The 19380-nt window shown below is 42.0% G+C and overlaps 1 protein-coding gene across 1 annotated transcript in view; it reads left to right on the top strand.

Moving 5' to 3' along the window:
* The first annotated feature begins 6849 nt into the window (after positions 1-6849).
* Positions 6850-19380, top strand: part of LOC126442747 (uncharacterized) — a 127136-nt gene continuing 114605 nt past the window's right edge. Inside the window, exon 1 of the mRNA XM_050090760.1 lies at positions 6850-7036. Within this exon, the coding sequence (XP_049946717.1) occupies positions 6862-7036 (175 nt within the window). The 5' untranslated portion in view covers positions 6850-6861. The remainder of the gene's footprint in view (positions 7037-19380) is intronic.

Below are 19380 nucleotides of genomic sequence, written 5' to 3'. Positions count from 1 at the left end.
GGACTGGATCGTGGGTCAACGGGAATGTGTCACCTGGTCGGATGAATTCCGATTCCTGTTACAGCAGGTCGGTGGTCGAAACATGCATGATAATTTCCATCGATTGAAAGGCACTAAACATGTCGGTTATCTGTCCATCATTTCATTGAAAATTCACGTAAAATAATGTGAAACGGAAAAATGAGACTGGTCAGCTCCGGGGTCTGTGACCTTGTCGTCCTGGATGAAAATTGACGTGAATGTAGCTTAAGACCCGTACTTAAAAGTTAAATGGAAGTCAGCAGCTGGAAACTGCGGCTAGTCGCCGGAGAGGGGTGCCGGCGGTGCGGAAGCAGAAGTGGGTCCACAGCTGTCAGCTGTATCCACGTCAACACCACTCAGTGATAGTCTACGGCCGGCCACCGTAGTCATTGTGACTGAAATGTGCTCATAAAACTGATGAGTGTGCAGGCTAGACATGTTAATGAGATAATTAACTTAATGAGGTAAAATATCTACATACATTTCATGGTAGTGCGGATGGAGAAAGTGGCTTGAGGCCACCTGAGGCATAGCTCCCAGCCACAGGCGCTGCTTGCATCCGCCCCTGCCACAGCATGCCGAGGCGCACTACGTTTTTTTATCGTATCCACTTTCCCTCCGAAAACATATGACTTTCTTAGCAGCTGTCCCATCGTCCACAAGTATCTGGGATAGGAAGGTGGTTCAGCCAGCAGCACACTCTCCTTGAGAATATGGGCAATGAGATGAGTACCACAGCTGCACTGGGAGGCAGTCTGGCTTATGTATGTGGAACAGTTGGGTAAGTCTGTTGTGGCCATTACATAGTGAGCACACTACGATGGTTTCTCTCTGAGAGGCTCGGAGAGAAGTATGCTACAGCCCGGTGGACCCTCCAATTCCGCACAAGTTGTAGATGGTTGTGACAGTCTGCTATTCTATACATCAGGTTTCAAGAATCTGATGTCGCAGCTGAAATTGCAGGGCTGTGCCTGCTACTCCGAGTTCAAATTTGTCCTTTGTGCTTGCTTCTGATGTGTGAATAAGTTCATTTATTGGAGTGCCCACATGGCTCAGTGTCCAGATAAATGTTAGGGTGCTTCCGAAGCTGTGGAGGCCAAGTAATAGGTGCTCGATGTTGGCATTCAGAAAGTTTCTGGGTCTGATCAGGGGAACGCTACAAACCAAGAAGTCTCTTGTTACAAGAGGTTTGACATATTGTGGAGCCCGTGATGTCACTACCAACAATATTTGCATAAAAGCAATAACATGAGATAATATTCAAACTAATTCACATTTTGCCACAAAAAAATCACGCACACATACGCGCGCGCGCGCGCACACACACACACACACACACACACACACACACACACACACACACGCACACACAGAAAGATGGTCCCCTCTACACGCCCTCCCTCCCTCCTTCCATCCCTATCCCAACACGCTGTTCCACGCTCAGCCTTTACAGCTCCCACGATCACTCAGTCAGTCATGCAGCAAGTGAGCAGGAACATGTGCAGAATTCTATTGTGTAGCTGATGTGCAGTTAAATCAACCTACTGTTGATAAAAACCTATGCTCTGCATATCTAGTACGCAGAGGACAACACATGAATACATAAAAAGGGCAAAAAAACAAATTTAGGTGTAATGAACACAACCATGAAGTTGTAAATAACTAGATAACTGAAACTAGGCCCCAAGAATCAGTACAGACCTCTTACTGAAATATGTATAGTTAAATGGTTTTCTTATCTGTTACAGGTGGCAGACGATGCCTACCATGAATAGCCGAAAAATATTTGGTACACATAAATAAATGCCTCCCCCCATGAACCATGGACCTTGCCGTTGGTGGGGAGGCTTGCGTGCCTCAGCGATACAGATAGCCGTACCGTAGGTGCAACCACAACGGAGGGGTATCTGTTGAGAGGCCAGACAAACGTGTGGTTCCTGAAGAGGGGCAGCAGCCTTTTCAGTAGTTGCAAGGGCAACAGTCTGGATGATTGACTGATCTGGCCTTGTAACAATAACCAAAACGGCCTTGCTGTGCTGGTACTGCGAACGGCTGAAAGCAAGGGGAAACTACAGCCGTAATTTTTCCCGAGGGCATGCAGCTTTACTGTATGATTACATGATGATGGCGTCCTCTTGGGTAAAATATTCCGGAGGTAAAATAGTCCCCCATTCGGATCTCCGGGCGGGGACTACTCAAGAGGATGTCGTTATCAGGAGAAAGAAAACTGGCGTTCTACGGATCGGAGCGTGGAATGTCAGATCCCTTAATCGGGCAGGTAGGTTAGAAAATTTAAAAAGGGAAATGGATAGGTTGAAGTTAGATATAGTGGGAATTAGTGAAGTTCGGTGGCAGGAGGAACAAGACTTCTGGTCAGGTGACTACAGGGTTATAAACACAAAATCAAATAGGGGTAATGCAGGAGTAGGTTTAATAATGAATAGGAAAATAGGAATGCGGGCAAGCTACTACAAACAGCATAGTGATCGCATTATTGTGGCCAAGATAGATACGAAGCCCACGCCTACTACAGTAGTACAAGTTTATATGCCAACTAGCTCTGCAGATGACGAAGAAATTGAAGAAATGTATGATGAAATAAAAGAAATTATTCAGATTGTGAAGGGAGACGAAAATTTAATAGTCATAGGTGACTGGAATTCGAGTGTAGGAAAAGGGAGAGAAGGAAACGTAGTAGGTGAATATGGATTGGGGGACAGAAATGAAAGAGGAAGCCGCCTGGTCGAATTTTGCACAGAGCACAACATAATCATAACTAACACTTGGTTTAAGAATCATGAAAGAAGGTTGTATACATGGAAGAACCCTGGAGATACTAAAAGGTATCAGATAGATTATATAATGGTAAGACAGAGATTTAGGAACCAGGTTTTAAATTGTAAGACATTTCCAGGAGCAGATGTGGACTCTGACCACAATCTATTGGTTATGACCTGTAGATTAAAACTGAAGAAACTGCAAAAAGGTGGGAATTTAAGGAGATGGGACCTGGATAAACTAAAAGAACCAGAGGTTGTACAGAGATTCAGGGAGAGCATAAGGGAGCAATTGACTGGAATGGGGGAAATAAATACAGCAGAAGAAGAATGGGTAGCTTTGAGGGATGAAGTAGTGAAGGCAGCAGAGGATCAAGTAGGTAAAAAGACTAGGGCTAGTAGAAATCCTTGGGTAACAGAAGAAATATTGAATTTAATTGATGAAAGGAGAAAATATAAAAATGCAGTAAGTGAAACAGGCAAAAAGGAATACAAACGTCTGAAAAATGAGATCGACAGGAAGTGCAAAATGGCTAAGCAGGGATGGCTAGAGGACAAATGTAAGGATGTAGAGGCTTATCTCACTAGGGGTAAGATAGATACCGCCTACAGGAAAATTAAAGAGACCTTTGGAGATAAGAGAACGACTTGTATGAATATCAAGAGCTCAGATGGAAACCCAGTTCTAAGCAAAGAAGGGAAAGCAGAAAGGTGGAAGGAGTATATAGAGGGTCTATACAAGGGCGATGTACTTGAGGACAATATTATGGAAATGGAAGAGGATGTAGATGAAGATGAAATGGGAGATATGATACTGCGTGAAGAGTTTGACAGAGCACTGAAAGACCTGAGTCGAAACAAGGCCCCCGGAGTAGACAATATTCCATTGGAACTACTGACGGCCGTGGGAGAGCCAGTCCTGACAAAACTCTACCATCTGGTGAGCAAGATGTATGAAACAGGCGAAATACCCTCAGACTTCAAGAAGAATATAATAATTCCAATCCCAAAGAAAGCAGGTGTTGACAGATGTGAAAATTACCGAACTATCAGCTTAATAAGTCACAGCTGCAAAATACTAACACGAATTCTTTACAGACGAATGGAAAAACTAGTAGAAGCCAATCTCGGGGAAGATCAGTTTGGATTCCGTAGAAACACTGGAACACGTGAGGCAATACTGACCTTACGACTTATCTTAGAAGAAAGATTAAGGAAAGGCAAACCTACGTTTCTAGCATTTGTAGACTTAGAGAAAGCTTTTGACAATGTTGACTGGAGTGCTCTCTTTCAAATTCTAAAGGTGGCAGGGGTAAAATACAGGGAGCGAAAGGCTATTTACAATTTGTACAGAAACCAGATGGCAGTTATAAGAGTCGAGGGACATGAAAGGGAAGCAGTGGTTGGGAAGGGAGTAAGACAGGGTTGTAGCCTCTCCCCGATGTTGTTCAATCTGTATATTGAGCAAGCAGTAAAGGAAACAAAAGAAAAATTCGGAGTAGGTATTAAAATTCATGGAGAAGAAATAAAATCTTTGAGGTTCGCCGATGACATTGTAATTCTGTCAGAGACAGCAAAGGACTTGGAAGAGCAGTTGAATGGAATGGACAGTGTCTTCAAAGGAGGATATAAGATGAACATCAACAAAAGCAAAACAAGGATAATGGAATGTAGTCTAATCAAGTCGGGTGATGCTGAGGGAATCAGATTAGGAAATGAGGCACTTAAAGTAGTAAAGGAGTTTTGCTATTTGGGGAGCAAAATAACTGATGATGGTCGAAGTAGAGAGGATATAAAATGTAGGCTGGCAATGGCAAGGAAAGCGTTTCTGAAGAAGAGAAATTTGTTAACATCGAGTATAGATTTAAGTGTCAGGAAGTCATTTCTGAAAGTATTTGTATGGAGTGTAGCCATGTATGGAAGTGAAACATGGACGATAAATAGTTTGGACAAGAAGAGAATAGAAGCTTTCGAAATGTGGTGCTACAGAAGAATGCTGAAGATTAGATGGGTAGATCACATAACTAATGAGGAAGTATTGAATAGGATTGGGGAGAAGAGAAGTTTGTGGCACAACTTGACCAGAAGAAGGGATCGGTTGGTAGGACATGTTCTGAGGCATCAAGGGATCACCAATTTAGTATTGGAGGGCAGTGTGGAGGGTAAAAATCGCAGAGGGAGACCAAGAGATGAATACACTAAGCAGATTCTGAAGGATGTAGGTTGCAGTAGGTACTGGGAGATGAAAAAGCTTGCACAGGATAGAGTAGCATGGAGAGCTGCATCAAACCAGTCTCAGGACTGAAGACCACAACAACAACATAAATAAATGACTCATTTGCAAAAGACGAATTCTTTTCTTGTCTTTATGATGTATCATAATTGTATAAGATGTCCATCACTCGTCATTACTAACTTGAAAAGAAACAGCTAACTTATACTGCTCTTCACATCTACGTCAGAGCAGTGAATTAATTTTCCTACCAGCATATACACTCAAGCGCAAAAGAAATTAGTATAGGCATGCGTATTCAAATACAGAGACATTTAAACAAGCAGAATACGGGACTGCGGCCTATACAAGACAACAAGTGTCTGGCGCAGTTGTTAGATCGGTTACTGCTGCCACAATGGCAGGTTACCTACATTGAAGTGAGCTTGAACGTTGTGCTAAGGTCGGCGCACGAGCGATGGGACGCAGCATCTCCGAGGTAGCGGTGACGTGGGGATTTTGTCGTACGACGATTTCACGAGTGCACTGTGAATATGAGGAATCCGGTAAAACATCAAATCTCCGACGTCGCTGTAGCCGGAAAAAGATCCTGCAAGAACGGGACCAACGACGACTGAAGAGAATCGTCCAACGTGACAGAAGTGCAATCCTTCCGCAAATTGCTGCAGATTTCACTGATGGGCCAGCAACATGTGTCAGCGTGCAAAACATTAAACAAAACATCATCGATACGGACTTTCGAAGCCGAAGGCCCACTCGTGTGCCATTGATGACTGCGCGACACAAAGCTTTACTCATAGCTTGGGCCTGTCAACATTGAGTGTTGGTGACTGGAAACATGTTGCCTCGTCGCGCTAGTCTCCTTTCAAATTGTCTCAAGCGGATGGACGTGTACGAGTATGGAGAGGACGTCATGAATGCATGGACCCTATACTTAAGCAGAGGACTGTTGAAGCTTGTGGACGCTCTATAATGGTGTGGGTCGTGTACAGCTGGAGTGATATGGTACCCCTGATACATCTAGATAGGAGTCTGGCAGGTGACACGTGCGTAAGCATCCTGTCTGATCACCTTCATCTGTTCATGTCCGTTGTGCATTCCGACGTACTTTGCCAATTCCAGCAGGACAATGCGACATCCCTCGCTCCCAGAATTGTTACAGATTGGCTCCAGGAACACTGTTCTGCGTCTAAACACTTCCGCTGGGCACCAAACTCTCCAGACATGTAGGTTCTTGAGCGTATCTAGGATGCCTTGCAACGTGCTGTCCAGAAGAGATCTCCATCGGCACGTACTCTTACGTATTTATGGACAGCCCTGCAGGATTCGTGGTGTCAGTTCCCTCCACTTCTGCGGGCTCGCGGGGTCCCTACACGGTATTAGGCACGTGTGTCAGATTCTTTCGCTCTTCGGTGTAATATGTTGATCATTAATCATTGTTATGAAGAAATTAACGTTTTCTACGAGGGTAGTTACGTACAGTCTGACTCAGTCCGCATTTCAGTTGTAAACAACGGCAGGAGTGGCGGTTTTTGCGTCGGAATAGCAAACCAGTATTGTAGCTGTCCCCCACAAGTCTATTGTCGGAACTCGCTGTCACCCTAGGAGCGTGTGGCAGACGCGCGACTACTTTTGTGTGAAGACTGTGTGCCGGCAGCTGGTCACTCTCGCGCCACACACGATCGTGGCTGTGGTCCGGACGAGCGACGTCGCATTTCCTGTGGTTCAGTCATCCTGCGGTAGACTTCCGCTGCGCTCGCCGTTATATTGTGGCTGCGCTCCCAGCGATGCGCACAGCTTGTGTTTGCTGCGAGCTACCAGCAGAAGACGATGAATGCAACGGCCGTAGTTCCTTCGCTGCTGGCTCTGTTCTTGGCTAATGGGACCTCGGTGCTGGACTGTCTCTGCAGTCACATCAACAACTCGAATGATCAAGGCAGACGCTGGAGAATGAGGGGTAGTCGGGGTGAATATCAACTATGGTGGCAACACTGCCAACATACGTGTAAGTAATTTTTCGTGCAGTGCGCATTCGCATGACTTGAGACTCGGCTTAGCTTCCACATGCTGCTGTGAAGGAAGACCATACGTTTTCAGTCTAACTGTGTCAATGACTATGTTTATTACGGGCACATTGCACTTCATGTTCAACCTAACATCTTAGGTCACTGTACTTTGTCCATCATTTCGCGAGCGAGGAGATATCGTGAAGTACGATCGGCGAAGGCCGTAAATTAACCATTTACATCCCTTAACTGAGTCCAAAACGTTTTCCAGATATTTCGGAAAAGCTGGAAATGGAAGGTTCCCTAATGTAAACAATAGGTTCTGTATTAACAAAGCATGATCGTGCAGAGGTTGTGACGTACCTTGTCATAATCAAGAATTTTCTTTAATCATGTTTTCTATAATTATGCAGACATCGGAATAGTCAGCAGCAAGTTGCGTGAAATAAATTAAATTTCTTAACTGGTTTCAGGCGCTTAGAGCTCTTCAACAAAATGTTATAACTATCACATTATTTTTTTTCGAACATCAACAACAAGATACAAGCAGCCTATTGCTGACGTCATTGTGTGGCCATTTTTGTACAGGCAGGATGAACCACATGAACACAGCAACATGTTGCGTGCATGTTATCGTTGACGCTCGCAAATAATGCGGTAGTTGTAACCTTTTGATGAACGGCTCTAAGTGCCTGAAACCAGTTAAGGAATTAAATTTCTTTTACACAGCTTGCTGCCGATTATTTCGATACACACAACTTCAGTTTCTGAAGATGGATCAAACACTAAATAATTTTGGGGATTCAGACATGACAGTACAGAACAACTCAAAATTAACGTAGAGCCTGAGAGAGTGCTCTAACTATTCAATGCTTAGTGATACATCGATAAGAATGACAGAGACCGAGACAGTAAGTACAAATTATCGATCGTTGCGCAAGCACAGTGAATCGCAGTCCGGTGCACGTGAGATGATGCGGTAAGTGGAATGTTCCGTCTGATAAGAGACAATGGCGGACGGCATTCTGCGTGCCAGAAATTAACAATCGTCATTTTGCCAGCATGGTGCAGAGAACGTGTGGTTAGTGACAGAAGAGCCAGTGGCGGCTGATGCCTAAAGTGTCGGGTACGGGGTTCTCTAGTTTTACTGCGTTGTGCAATTTACCTTTCCCAATAATTTAATTTTCTAAATTATTTAAAATATTTGTGTACCTCTAAAGTTTCCGGAAAATGTGGGTGACTACGTTAGTAGCGTTCAATTGACAGTAGCGGTATATTTATAGAGAAAATCCATTCTCCTTTCCTTTTTCGTGGTGGATCTATGACTCTCCTCTTGAAATCTTGAAGCCTGTGAATAATTTCACTTCCCACAGAAAGCACAGCAGAAGCAGACAGCCTATCTTCACCCGTGGTACTCCTAACAAACGCTTAGATCTGCGACAGACCGGGGAAACATCTCTCTACTTCACACGTTGTCATTGGGATAGTAGCTGCTAATTTAAGCAATTTCATGACGTCTCCAAAAGGTTGTTGCAGGTTATTTAAAAAAAGAAAAAAAACTTGATAAGGGCTATTACACATTCGATTTCTTAAAAACTAATCTCCGCCAGAACAGGCCATGAAAGCCCAATCCGCGTCCAATAACGCCCACAGGACACGGATATAGGGGGGGGGGGCATGTGGTCAGCACACCGCTGGCCCAGCCGTATGTTAGTTTCCGACACTCGAGCCGATACTTCTGTATCAAGTAGCTCCTCAGTTTGCCTTACAAGGGCTGAGTGCACCACGCTCGCCATCAGCGCTCGGAAGACCGGGTGGTCACCCATCCAAGTGCTAGCGCAGCCCAATAGCGCTTAATTTCTGTGATCTGTGACAAGTTCGTTGGCTGTTTATAAGTTAGCTTTATTTGAAAAATGAATAGGACTGCACAACAACAGAAATAATTCTTTCGGGAAAATTATTTTTCAGTGAAAGGAAGAAGTAAATTAGAGGCCAATAAGTAGTTCGAGCATTCAAATCTCTGACTGCCGTTCTGAATTTGTACGTCACATATCGTGCTTCTCCTCCGCTACATTCCTTATTATACACATCTCCTCGCATTTTCTTTTTGCTACATTTGGTTCTTCCTCGATTATGATATCAACAACATTGTCTCTAATTTTCAAAATTTCATTTTCAAATGATTCTGTTGCTTGCTTTATTGAAACGGGATAACTGGTGCGCTTTTGTAATTGTCTGTACTAGATGTCCTCGCGTGGGACGTTCATACATATTATAAAAATGGATTTATTTCTGATAGAAAATTGGAAAAATGAATAACTAGACAACGCTGGGTTTGTCGACTAGGAATGTTACACATCCCCTTCCTTCTTTTATTTCCAAAATTGGCCTGTTCTCGAAGACAACTGACAAGTTTGGAAATGAGAAAATTTTGCCCCAAATTAAAAAAAAAATTGAAGCTTCCAATCTCTTAGTAGCTCTCCTACTCTCTCATTCATGGAAATACGTTAAACAAAAACTATGAAATTGTTGTTGCTAAAATATCATCCCAATTAACCAAAACCATTGACTTACTAATGCTATACTTTCTCATCTGAATTCAATCAAAAAACCTTAACTAAACGCACATCACATCATGAACTTCTTCTTAATACAAAATATCGTTTATGATCTTCAGCATAGAGCTATTCTTTAAATTTTCTGTAGTCTTGTTATTCAGCAGCTTGGCAATTAAATCTCTTTATAAACACTCACTACACTTATTGATGTCTATATATCATAGGAAATAAACAATACATGTTATCGGTGCAGTGCCGTCCAGCTTTACACAAAACATGTTTTTCATCTAATATCAGCGCACTGACGCCCACTTTCACCTGACAACTCTCACATTTTTATTTTTTACTTTATCTAATATGGGTTCAGTGGTATCCGCTTTCACCTAATAATACCGACACTTTTTTTTTACTTTTGCCAGTACTAGGTCTTCTATATATATCGTTTACTATCACATAATTCATAAATACTCAGCATCATGTAAGTGTCCTGTATAAAATTCATACATATATGTTACACAGTTTTACAGTATACACAATGTTGCTTTGAAGTAATACAATACTATTTACAAATTCTCTGTTACTGCTGTGCTGACTACAGGGCTTTCATTTGAATTGTTTCCTCGTGTGGCTGGTGTTCCTAACCTTGACTCATTGGTCAGTGCACTCTCGCACCACCTGTTAATACCCGTATACTGCCATTACGCATCAGGCGTGACTCATCCCAGTCAGCACTCAAGTTTATACCGGCCCACGGCGCACCACTATCTTGAAAATGGAAATGATTTGAGAATAGCTCTCATTTTACACTTCAGGTTTTATTTTCATTTCATTCGATAACTTAATTAGGCATTCAAACAAGATTCACAGGTCTTTTGAGAGAACTGAAGATACTATATATCGTGATAACATAAAAAATAGCGAAGCAAATCCTGTTACTTTAATTTGCTCGTAGTTTATTATGGACTTTGCTGCTCAAACATGTAAAAACTATAGAAACATTTCTCATGTGCTGTATGCATTTGTACCTCAGTACTTATTATTGTCTGTGTCCTATATGAGACTCATGTTAGCTGTGAAGGTACCATTTCTGTGTCATGATACAATTAATAATAATGCTTCGGCGGAAATACCTAGCCTACTAATACCTAAATGTGTGGCCGACTTGTCTGGTCGATCCTAAACTCTTTCATTTTAACTGTGGCTCGACTCATCCTAGCCCATATATATATATATATATATATATATATATATATATTTTACAGCGGAAACCTCATCACTGCTTGTAATCACTTTGTTTGTTCTAATTGTATCCACTTACTTGGTTTGGCGCAGTTCTCTTCCTCTGCAACAGCTGCAAGCTAGCTAAAGGAAGAAGTATAGGAGATTGTTTTCTCTGTATAGAGGCATATGTAATTCCTTTGTGTTTCATAAAATGTATGAAAAGTTTCTGTACGCAGTTTGTAGGGTGTTCTTCTGCCTGTATGGATGATGTTTTTAGGTCTTACAGCCTGGGTCTGTACTTGTTTTGCAGACTTTATGCTGCCTGTTATCTTTTGTGATACATAAGTATAGTCTATGGTTGAATGCTTAACTATTCGATTAGTACGTCTTTTGCTTCAATTGATCCCTTTTTGCCTTTTTTTATCTTTTGAATATAGAGGAAGGATAGATGGCCGATATTAGTTTAGAATGATGAAGAAGGAAGAACTAATAGCGTGAAAAGAAAGAAAGTAAACTCTTAGTTAACTTGGGTACCTGGTAGGCGTCAGATACCTAGCAATGCAAAGAGTGCTATTGCCCCTGAGGTTACTATTCGTAATATATTTTCATTTCGCTGATTGACATTTCCTCTAATAATTGTTGTGGCGCTTCATTCACAACTCTCTCAAATTCAAACACGTGATCTACCCCCATAAGATGCTTTTTAGAACTGAACTCAGAGCTTCGTCTCTCATAGAAGAATGCAGTATACCTTTGATCATTTTTTGCTGGCGGCCTCTCACAGAAAGTGGCTGTCATGTCTATGTTTATTGATATCTTGAAGCCACTAAACTTCGGTTCAGGACCTTCTAGTACCTCACTCCTATCCATTTGTGGTATAATGGCATTTTCATTATCAAACCTGTTGATAACTACTTCCTCCCTCGGTCTGTTTTGTGTGTTTCAAGACCGGTATTGATTCAAGAATGCTTGAACAAATCTTTTATATATTTTACATGTTTTACTGACCTCTGTACCCCATAATTTTGCTTCTCCTTCTAGCCTATTGTCCACGAATTGGATTTCCTGCTGTTCTGTCATGTTGTCAGCTATGATGCCCTCAAACTGACGAATGAAAGCGACAGGACGTATAGTATCTTTACTAGAAAAGTCATGCAATTTGTAAGCATTGGCATTACTGACTACTTCTTTAATATGAACAACACACTTAGATTTTTTTCATTCAGTCCACGTTTCGAGTTTCTGTTTTAACGCAACTTCCACATCACGTATGTTTTTACTCATCTCTCTTAGTTGAGGTATGTTTTCTACCTTCTGTTCCGTTTCTGTCAAACGACCCTGAATCATATTTGTATTGCCATTACAAACAAATTATATTCGTGATACTTTACGGCTAAGGACGGCATTTCCGTCCTTTAAGTCTCTGGCCTGTTTGTTTTGCCTTACGTGGGTATCTTTGCTAAATTTGGTTTGTTTTACACTGATCATTACTTAATTTAATGACTTCATCCCTAACTGGCAATACAATTGAGCTTGTATGAGACAATTTATTTTCGCTGCTTCATCATCAGGTTATGATTAACCTCTTGCTTACACTTATCTAATTTTGACCCCATTCTTTACTCTCATGCTCCATTTTTTTTCACAAGTCCCTATTCTAGTTTCATGAGAATCAACTCTGGTCTCAAAGTATTTAAACTTACTATTAATTTCTGCTGAGTCCTTGTTTCTTGCTTATATTTGATCAGCAAGTAATTTTGCCCTTCCTTTAATTCATTTGAATCCTTTATTATTTCTTTTTGTCCAGATACTAACTCTTTTAACATTTCAGCCAGACTTTTATTATTATCTTGTGTAGGCAATGTATCAGCTGATGCTGTTCCATAACATAATCTACTTGTTGATTCATTAGCAATGATGGTGTCAGAGTCATCACCTCTCATATCACCATTCACCTTACTTAACTAAGTATCAACATTCATGTCATCCACATCAGAATCCACCTCTCTAATTCCACTATTGCTACTACCTGTAATTGTGTTTTCTTAGAAAACTTCTGTTTCTACATGAGATGATTCTGGTAAATAGCTACCATCCGTACGATTTCGTATACTTTCCTCTTTACCTATATTACTAATTTCATTTGGCATGCCCTGTAATTGGCTTGCCTCTTCGATTTCATTACCCTGATGCTGCACTGCCTCTCTACTTCTAAGATTGTACTGCATTTTGCTTTCCCCGACATTTTGTTATTAAGGAAATGATTACGAAATCATTTAACATTATTCTCAAAAATCCCTATGGTTGTTAATACTAGCTTCCTCTCGCTAGATGTAATGTGATTAGCATACACGCTACCTTCTTCTCCGGCGCAATGCTGTTGCTCGCCACATTGTCATTGTCACGTTGGGTGTCTTTGGTTGCCGTAGTCGACCACAGACGGCTATCCTTGCCGTTCGCCGGTCTCTGACGCTGGACGGCAGCTGATGGAGGCCACAGGGATTGCTTCCGAGTCATTCGCCTCGCCTGCTGTACGCTGCTCTGCTAACTGATCCCCGAAGCGCTGATTCTCGTAGTGGTGAAATAAAACGTAATCCGTTTGGACAGCGTACGGACTTATGACTTTACACTTCGATTTGCGATTCCGCGTTTTCACTTTCAAGTGTGTGACGCTGGTTAATTAGCGGCATTTATCGATTTTGTTTTGTAACAGTTCAAAGAAACTTACAAGAGTTCAAACAAGATATAATTTCACAGTTCACACAGTGTCGCTTTTCATCTTTTTCACTGTTCCTACACTATTAGTTTGGGCGTTCTATGATAATCATTACAGTTCACTGTTCTCACTAAGATTTTCACATCTCAGCCGGTTCACACTTCTCGTTAATGGATAGTAGCCTCTTCTTTAAATACAGTTTCCCGGCAAGGGATGCAATGTATAAAAATTGTATGTTGTCGTATTGGAAGTCAGATCTGCAAGCTGGAGAGATGTGTAGAGATTGAATAAGAGTCCCTAGCCGTTCTTTCCTCCGACGGCCGGAGTGGCCGAGCGGTTCTAGGCACTACAGTCTGGAACCGCGAGACCGCTCCGGTCGCAGGTTCGAATCGTGCCTCGGGCATGGATGTGTGTGATGTCCTTAGGTTAGTCAGGTTTAAGTAGTTCTAAGTTCTAGGGGACTGATGACCTCAGAAGTTAAGTCCCATAGTGCTCAGAGCCATTTTTCGTTCTTTCCACCAGCCTGTCGTCTTCTAAAGTTGGGTCGCCAGCGCAGAAGACAGCTCGTCAGTCGTCAGATTTTCTTTGGCGGAGGCTGCTATGCTGTCATCTCGAACTCGATTTTTTTTTCTTCTTTTTGGATGCCACTACCCCAGGTTAGTCTCTGTATCTACAGAGGGCCAGAGCTGTAGTACCGACAATGATGGTAATAGTACGGTAACTTTTCAGACAACTTCCGATATAGAATACGAAACAGAATACACGTCCGGCTCTGAAGAACACTCGTAGCACAGTGACTAGTGCAGCCGAAGTACTTCGTCTCCCAGGCGTGCCGAAGCGACCTGAAGGCGTCCGAAGCGCTTCACTTGTAATACCATTACTCTTATGTTTCTCAAAACTAGTGAAATATAATAAACAAAAACGGTAGGCTCGTAGGGGAAACATGAGAGATTGTCATTCTGAAAACTGGGTTAAATACAATGAAAAGTTTTGAAGCCAAAATGTGCCGACCAATCGGAAGAAAGTTCAGTACAACTGACGGATTCTCCCACAGGACTGGTACATACTGTAGGCTACCATCTGCTGCTTGTACCTCACTCCACTTTTGTACCACATGCTACTTCACGTATATCAAGCTGAATCAAGGCCAACTTCTAGCAAGGTAAAATACTGGCAGCCACAGCCAGGAATATCACAAGGGACTCTTCGTTATACAACTGCATCTGGAACGGCCACTTTTTGAATGAGAGAAGAATATTAGTACCTCTGCAATAGTTCTGACAAATAGTTTTATTTGTTTGGCTAGATTTCTAGCTTGGGCAAGAATTAAGTTCACTCGGTGTTCATAGCAATCCACATAATACATGAAATTACACTGTTCTCTCACAAGTGTTTGGATGCCTGTTGTTGGTCAAGTGTGACACAGGCACCATGATAAATCAGAGATGTTACGTTTTCTTTCTGTTCTTGGACACTGGTGAGTAAATTTTTAGTAGTAGCAGCTAAGGAGGAAGCACCATTACGCAGTTGATTTGGAAATATCCAAAATATTTCAACAGGATCATCAGTAGATAGCAGGTAACTATATACTACAACCAAATTAAGTTAGAAGCTACTTCAGAAGTTTCGTCTGCTACTGCAGGCACAAAATCTGTCTTAGCTATTTCTGAGTTATTTTGCTCATGACACACATGTAACCTACACTCTAGTAAGTTATTTGGTATATCCTTAGATGTACCTTAAAGACAGCGCATGTGCTCCTTCACAACTGCATCTAAAGATGAAATAAAATAAACCAGCCCTCCGAATATTCTAGGGTTGTTAGATTCTATTGCTTCCTCGTGTACATGTCAGGTTAGTTCAAGCTCGCTGCAGAAATTAACACAACCAATTATCTTGGAAGGAATTGCGATTTTTCCTTACGTTACCATTGTGTCTGCCTGTATTGTGGCTGAAAGCTGAGCTAAGATGTTGCTCAATTTCTATTTTTCCAAGGATTCATATATCTAAATAAGCATTCTTATGTGCAATAGATTCCTAGAGCTTCTTACCCATCTCTGTGATATGGCTCGGATCTGACACGCCAGTGTATGTCCAGCTTGTATTCTTAGCCTCTGCCAACAGCAAACACGGAGAGCAATATAGGTTATTGAAAGGAATGCTGCCGGAAATCCAACTGTTCCTTTTACATTTACTTACATTAACAGACCTGCAGAATGCCTTACCTCGGCTTGTTTGCATTTGTCTTAATTCGAGCTGAGACACACGTGTCCTCGAAGCGTACAGCTGTCAAATTTTGTTTCTAAAAGTTAATGAATGCTCTTCATTCTTATTTGAAAACAAACTTCAAGAACAGACGAATATACATATGTACACTGAGGCGCCGTTAATACCTGAATACACTGTTTCGCGATCGCAGGAAAATCACTCCATTACGATGAAGGCGCACTTGCTAACTGCTTTATCTGTGGGTTGCAGCCTTTCCCTTCGGATTACTTCGTACATTTCCGTCAGAGTCCGACTCGTATCTGAGCTGGTGCTGTCACGAGCGCCAGTGCACATGGTACTAACGACGTTTGCCTTAGCCCTTCCCTGCCGAAGGCAGACCCATGAATTTACTCACGGAGGTTGAGAACAGAAACTGAACTTTGGCAGTGCATGGGCAACGCTTAGGCACGTATAGGGTGACAATTATCGAACCATATGAATAAAAACGTATATTAGTTACAAAACATGGCGTGCACAGACTTTATTGAACATGTAAACGTCACTACAGATATTCGCATTTAGGATGTGACAGGTTCGATATGTCTGCCACCATTGGCGATGATGTGGCTCAGACGAATAGCGAAATTCTGCATCAGATGCTGAAGCGTCTGCACATCGGTGCTATCGGTGACCTGCTGAATGGCTGTTTCCAGCTCAGCAATGGTTTTGGGGTTGTTGCTGTACACTTTGTCTTTAGTATAGCCCAACAAAAAGGAGTCGCATGTGTTCAGATATGGAGAACATGGCCCGTTCCAGAGGCCTCTGGGTACCCCAGAGCCATAATGCGGACCCCAAAGTGCTCCTTCAGGATGCCAAACACTGTCCCGCTTCGATGGGGTGGAGCTCCGTCTTGCACGACCCACATCTTGTCGAAATCAGGATCACTTTCGATAGTGGGGATGAAACTATGCTCCAAAACCTTCACGTAACATTAGGTAGTCACCGATTATTCCGTGACTGGACACTGCTCACAACACAGCCACCCGTTATGAGTAAAGAGGCTTCTCGATTGCGAAATGCGGATTCTCTGTACCCCAGATGGGCCAATTTCGCTTATTGGGGAACCCGTCCAAATGAAAGTGGGCGTCGTCTCTAAATCAAACCATGCATACACATACTAATTCCCATCATGCCCCGCCGTCAACGATGCAGTTTGAGCGTTCAATAATTGTCACACTGTATGTGTGCTATTGAAACGACTTGAAAGTTTTTCGTACCATAAAAACACTTTGAAAATGCAGATAAAATGATTTCATATGAGAAACAATCGACGAATGACTGTTTAAACGTATACATTTGTAATTTTGACAATCAACTCTTATCTGTGTCTTCACTGAGCCACTGAACGCACAGGACCCGCAGCCGTTGAATGAGGTACCTTTCGGACAGCGACAACTTTTGCTGATGGCGTCGGCAGTTTGAGGGAACAGGATGGTGTTGTAAACGAAGAACTGAAACGGATTACCTCTTAGATGTTGTCCGTGTGGCCGAATGCAATCACACCCCATTAACTATGTAACATTTTTTAACTTTCTCTTATGTGTTCTACAGTCCTTACCGTTGTACCGCTACGCATTAAATGGTTCCAGCCGTCTGCCATCTCTACCTTCATTTTAGAAAGCCGTGTGTTTAGTCGAGGAGCCACTTATAGAGATTCCAGGCTGTGTTGGGGGTGTGTCCCCACGGACGGAGAACGCGAGCAGCCAACGTGGCGAGTTTTTCGGTGCGGTGATCACAGCAAGCCTGGAGTGTGGGCCGTGGCTCGCTAGGAGAGGAGAGACTCTGCCTCAACCCAGTCATACAGGTCGGGTAACACCTTCAGAAGGCGCACTAAACGGCCGTAACTACAGTTTCAAATCTACATTACAATAGGTTCTTTTTGTTACAGAAATTGTGAGGCAAAGTCCCTCAGTCATGGACCACAACTGTGGCGATATTCCGATCGGGTAATCTTCAATGAGTAGAAGGAAAGGTCACCGGAGAATTGGGGCTTGCTACATGGAATGAGAGAGGAGAATGACTGAGTTCTGTAAGAAATTTCAACTAGTAATAGCGAACACTCTGTTCAAGAACCACAAGAAAAGGAGGTATACTTGGAAACGGCCAGGTGATATGTGAAGATTTCATTTAGATTACATCATGGTCAGACAGTGATTCCGAAATCAGATATTGGCTTGTATGGCGTACCCAGGAGCAGATGTAGACACAGACAATGTATTAGTGATGAAGAGTAGGATGACGTTTAAGAGATTAGTCACCAAGAATCAATACAAGAAGAAGTGGGATACAGAACTACTAAGCAGTGATGAGATACGTTGAACTTCTCTAAGGCTATAGATACAGCAATAAGGATTAGCTCAGTAGGCAGTACACTTGAGTGGACATCTCTAATAAAGGCAGTCACATAAGTTGGAAAGGAAAACATAGGACCAAAGAACGTAACTGTGAAGACACCATGGTCAACACGAGAAATACTTCCAATTGATCGATTAAGGAAGGAAGCACAAAAATGCTCAGGAAAATTCAGGAATACCGAAGTACAAGTTGCTGAGAAATGAAATAAAAAGGAAACGCAGATGAAAGCTGCATGAAAAATGTGAAGAAATCGATAAAGAAATGACTGTAAGAAGGACTAACATAGCATATAGGAAAGTCAAAATAACCTTTGCTGAAATTAAAAGCAAGGGTGGCTACACTAAGAATGCAACGGGAATTCCACTGTTAAATACAGAGAAGAGAGTGGATAGGTGGAAAGAGCACATTGAAGGCCTCTATGAGCAGCGACAGTAGTTATGTCATGCCAATTCTGACGTCATGAGCATTTCCGAGTCAGATTTCCAGGATGCCAACCAACAATCCTATTTCGCAGTTCCCTCAGCCAAAAAATTTCATTTCCCCAGATTGAAAAAACTAAATTCAACATAAATACAATATAAACAAAAATGACAAACAAAGTTGAGCTATTTAAAAAACTTATCGAAAACCAAATTTCCATTTTCTTATTTAAAAATTTTCAGATCTAATGAATTTTATTCTTTGTATATAAGAACCATCAAACCTAAAATCTCAAAAGATACATTTAACCAAAAACGTTTTAATTATATAGTCAAATTTCCTTCTCTATAAATACAATGGAAGAAATAGGCAAAGAAAGCTGAGCTATTTCATAGCTTAGAAAATTATTGTAAAGGAAAATATGAATTTAGTTTTGAAGATTTGGAAAATTATTGTAAAGAAAATGGTTACTAAAAAAATGGAAATGAATGTATGGGATGGTTGGGCAGGAGGCCCCATCCGGGGATGTTCAGTTGCCAAGTACAAGCTGTATTTCACTTGATGCCACATTGGGCGACTTGCATGTTGGTAATCGGTGATGAGGATGAAACGATGGTGAGGACAACACAACACCCAGTCCCCGAATGGAGGAAATTTCCAACCGAGCCAGGCATCAAACCTGGGCCCACTTGCATGGGAGGCAAGCACATTACCACCCAGCTAAGCAGGTGGACAATGGTTACTCAGATGTAAGATTTGTTTTACTTAATTTATTATTTTAATAGGAAAGAAATGAATAGAGAAA

This window comes from Schistocerca serialis, unplaced genomic scaffold (genome assembly GCF_023864345.2).
Source record: "Schistocerca serialis cubense isolate TAMUIC-IGC-003099 unplaced genomic scaffold, iqSchSeri2.2 HiC_scaffold_1402, whole genome shotgun sequence".
Classification (NCBI taxonomy): Eukaryota; Metazoa; Arthropoda; class Insecta; order Orthoptera; family Acrididae; genus Schistocerca; species Schistocerca serialis.
The sequence above is the reverse complement of the archived record's forward strand: the minus strand, read 5'-3'. Positions and strand labels throughout refer to the sequence as shown.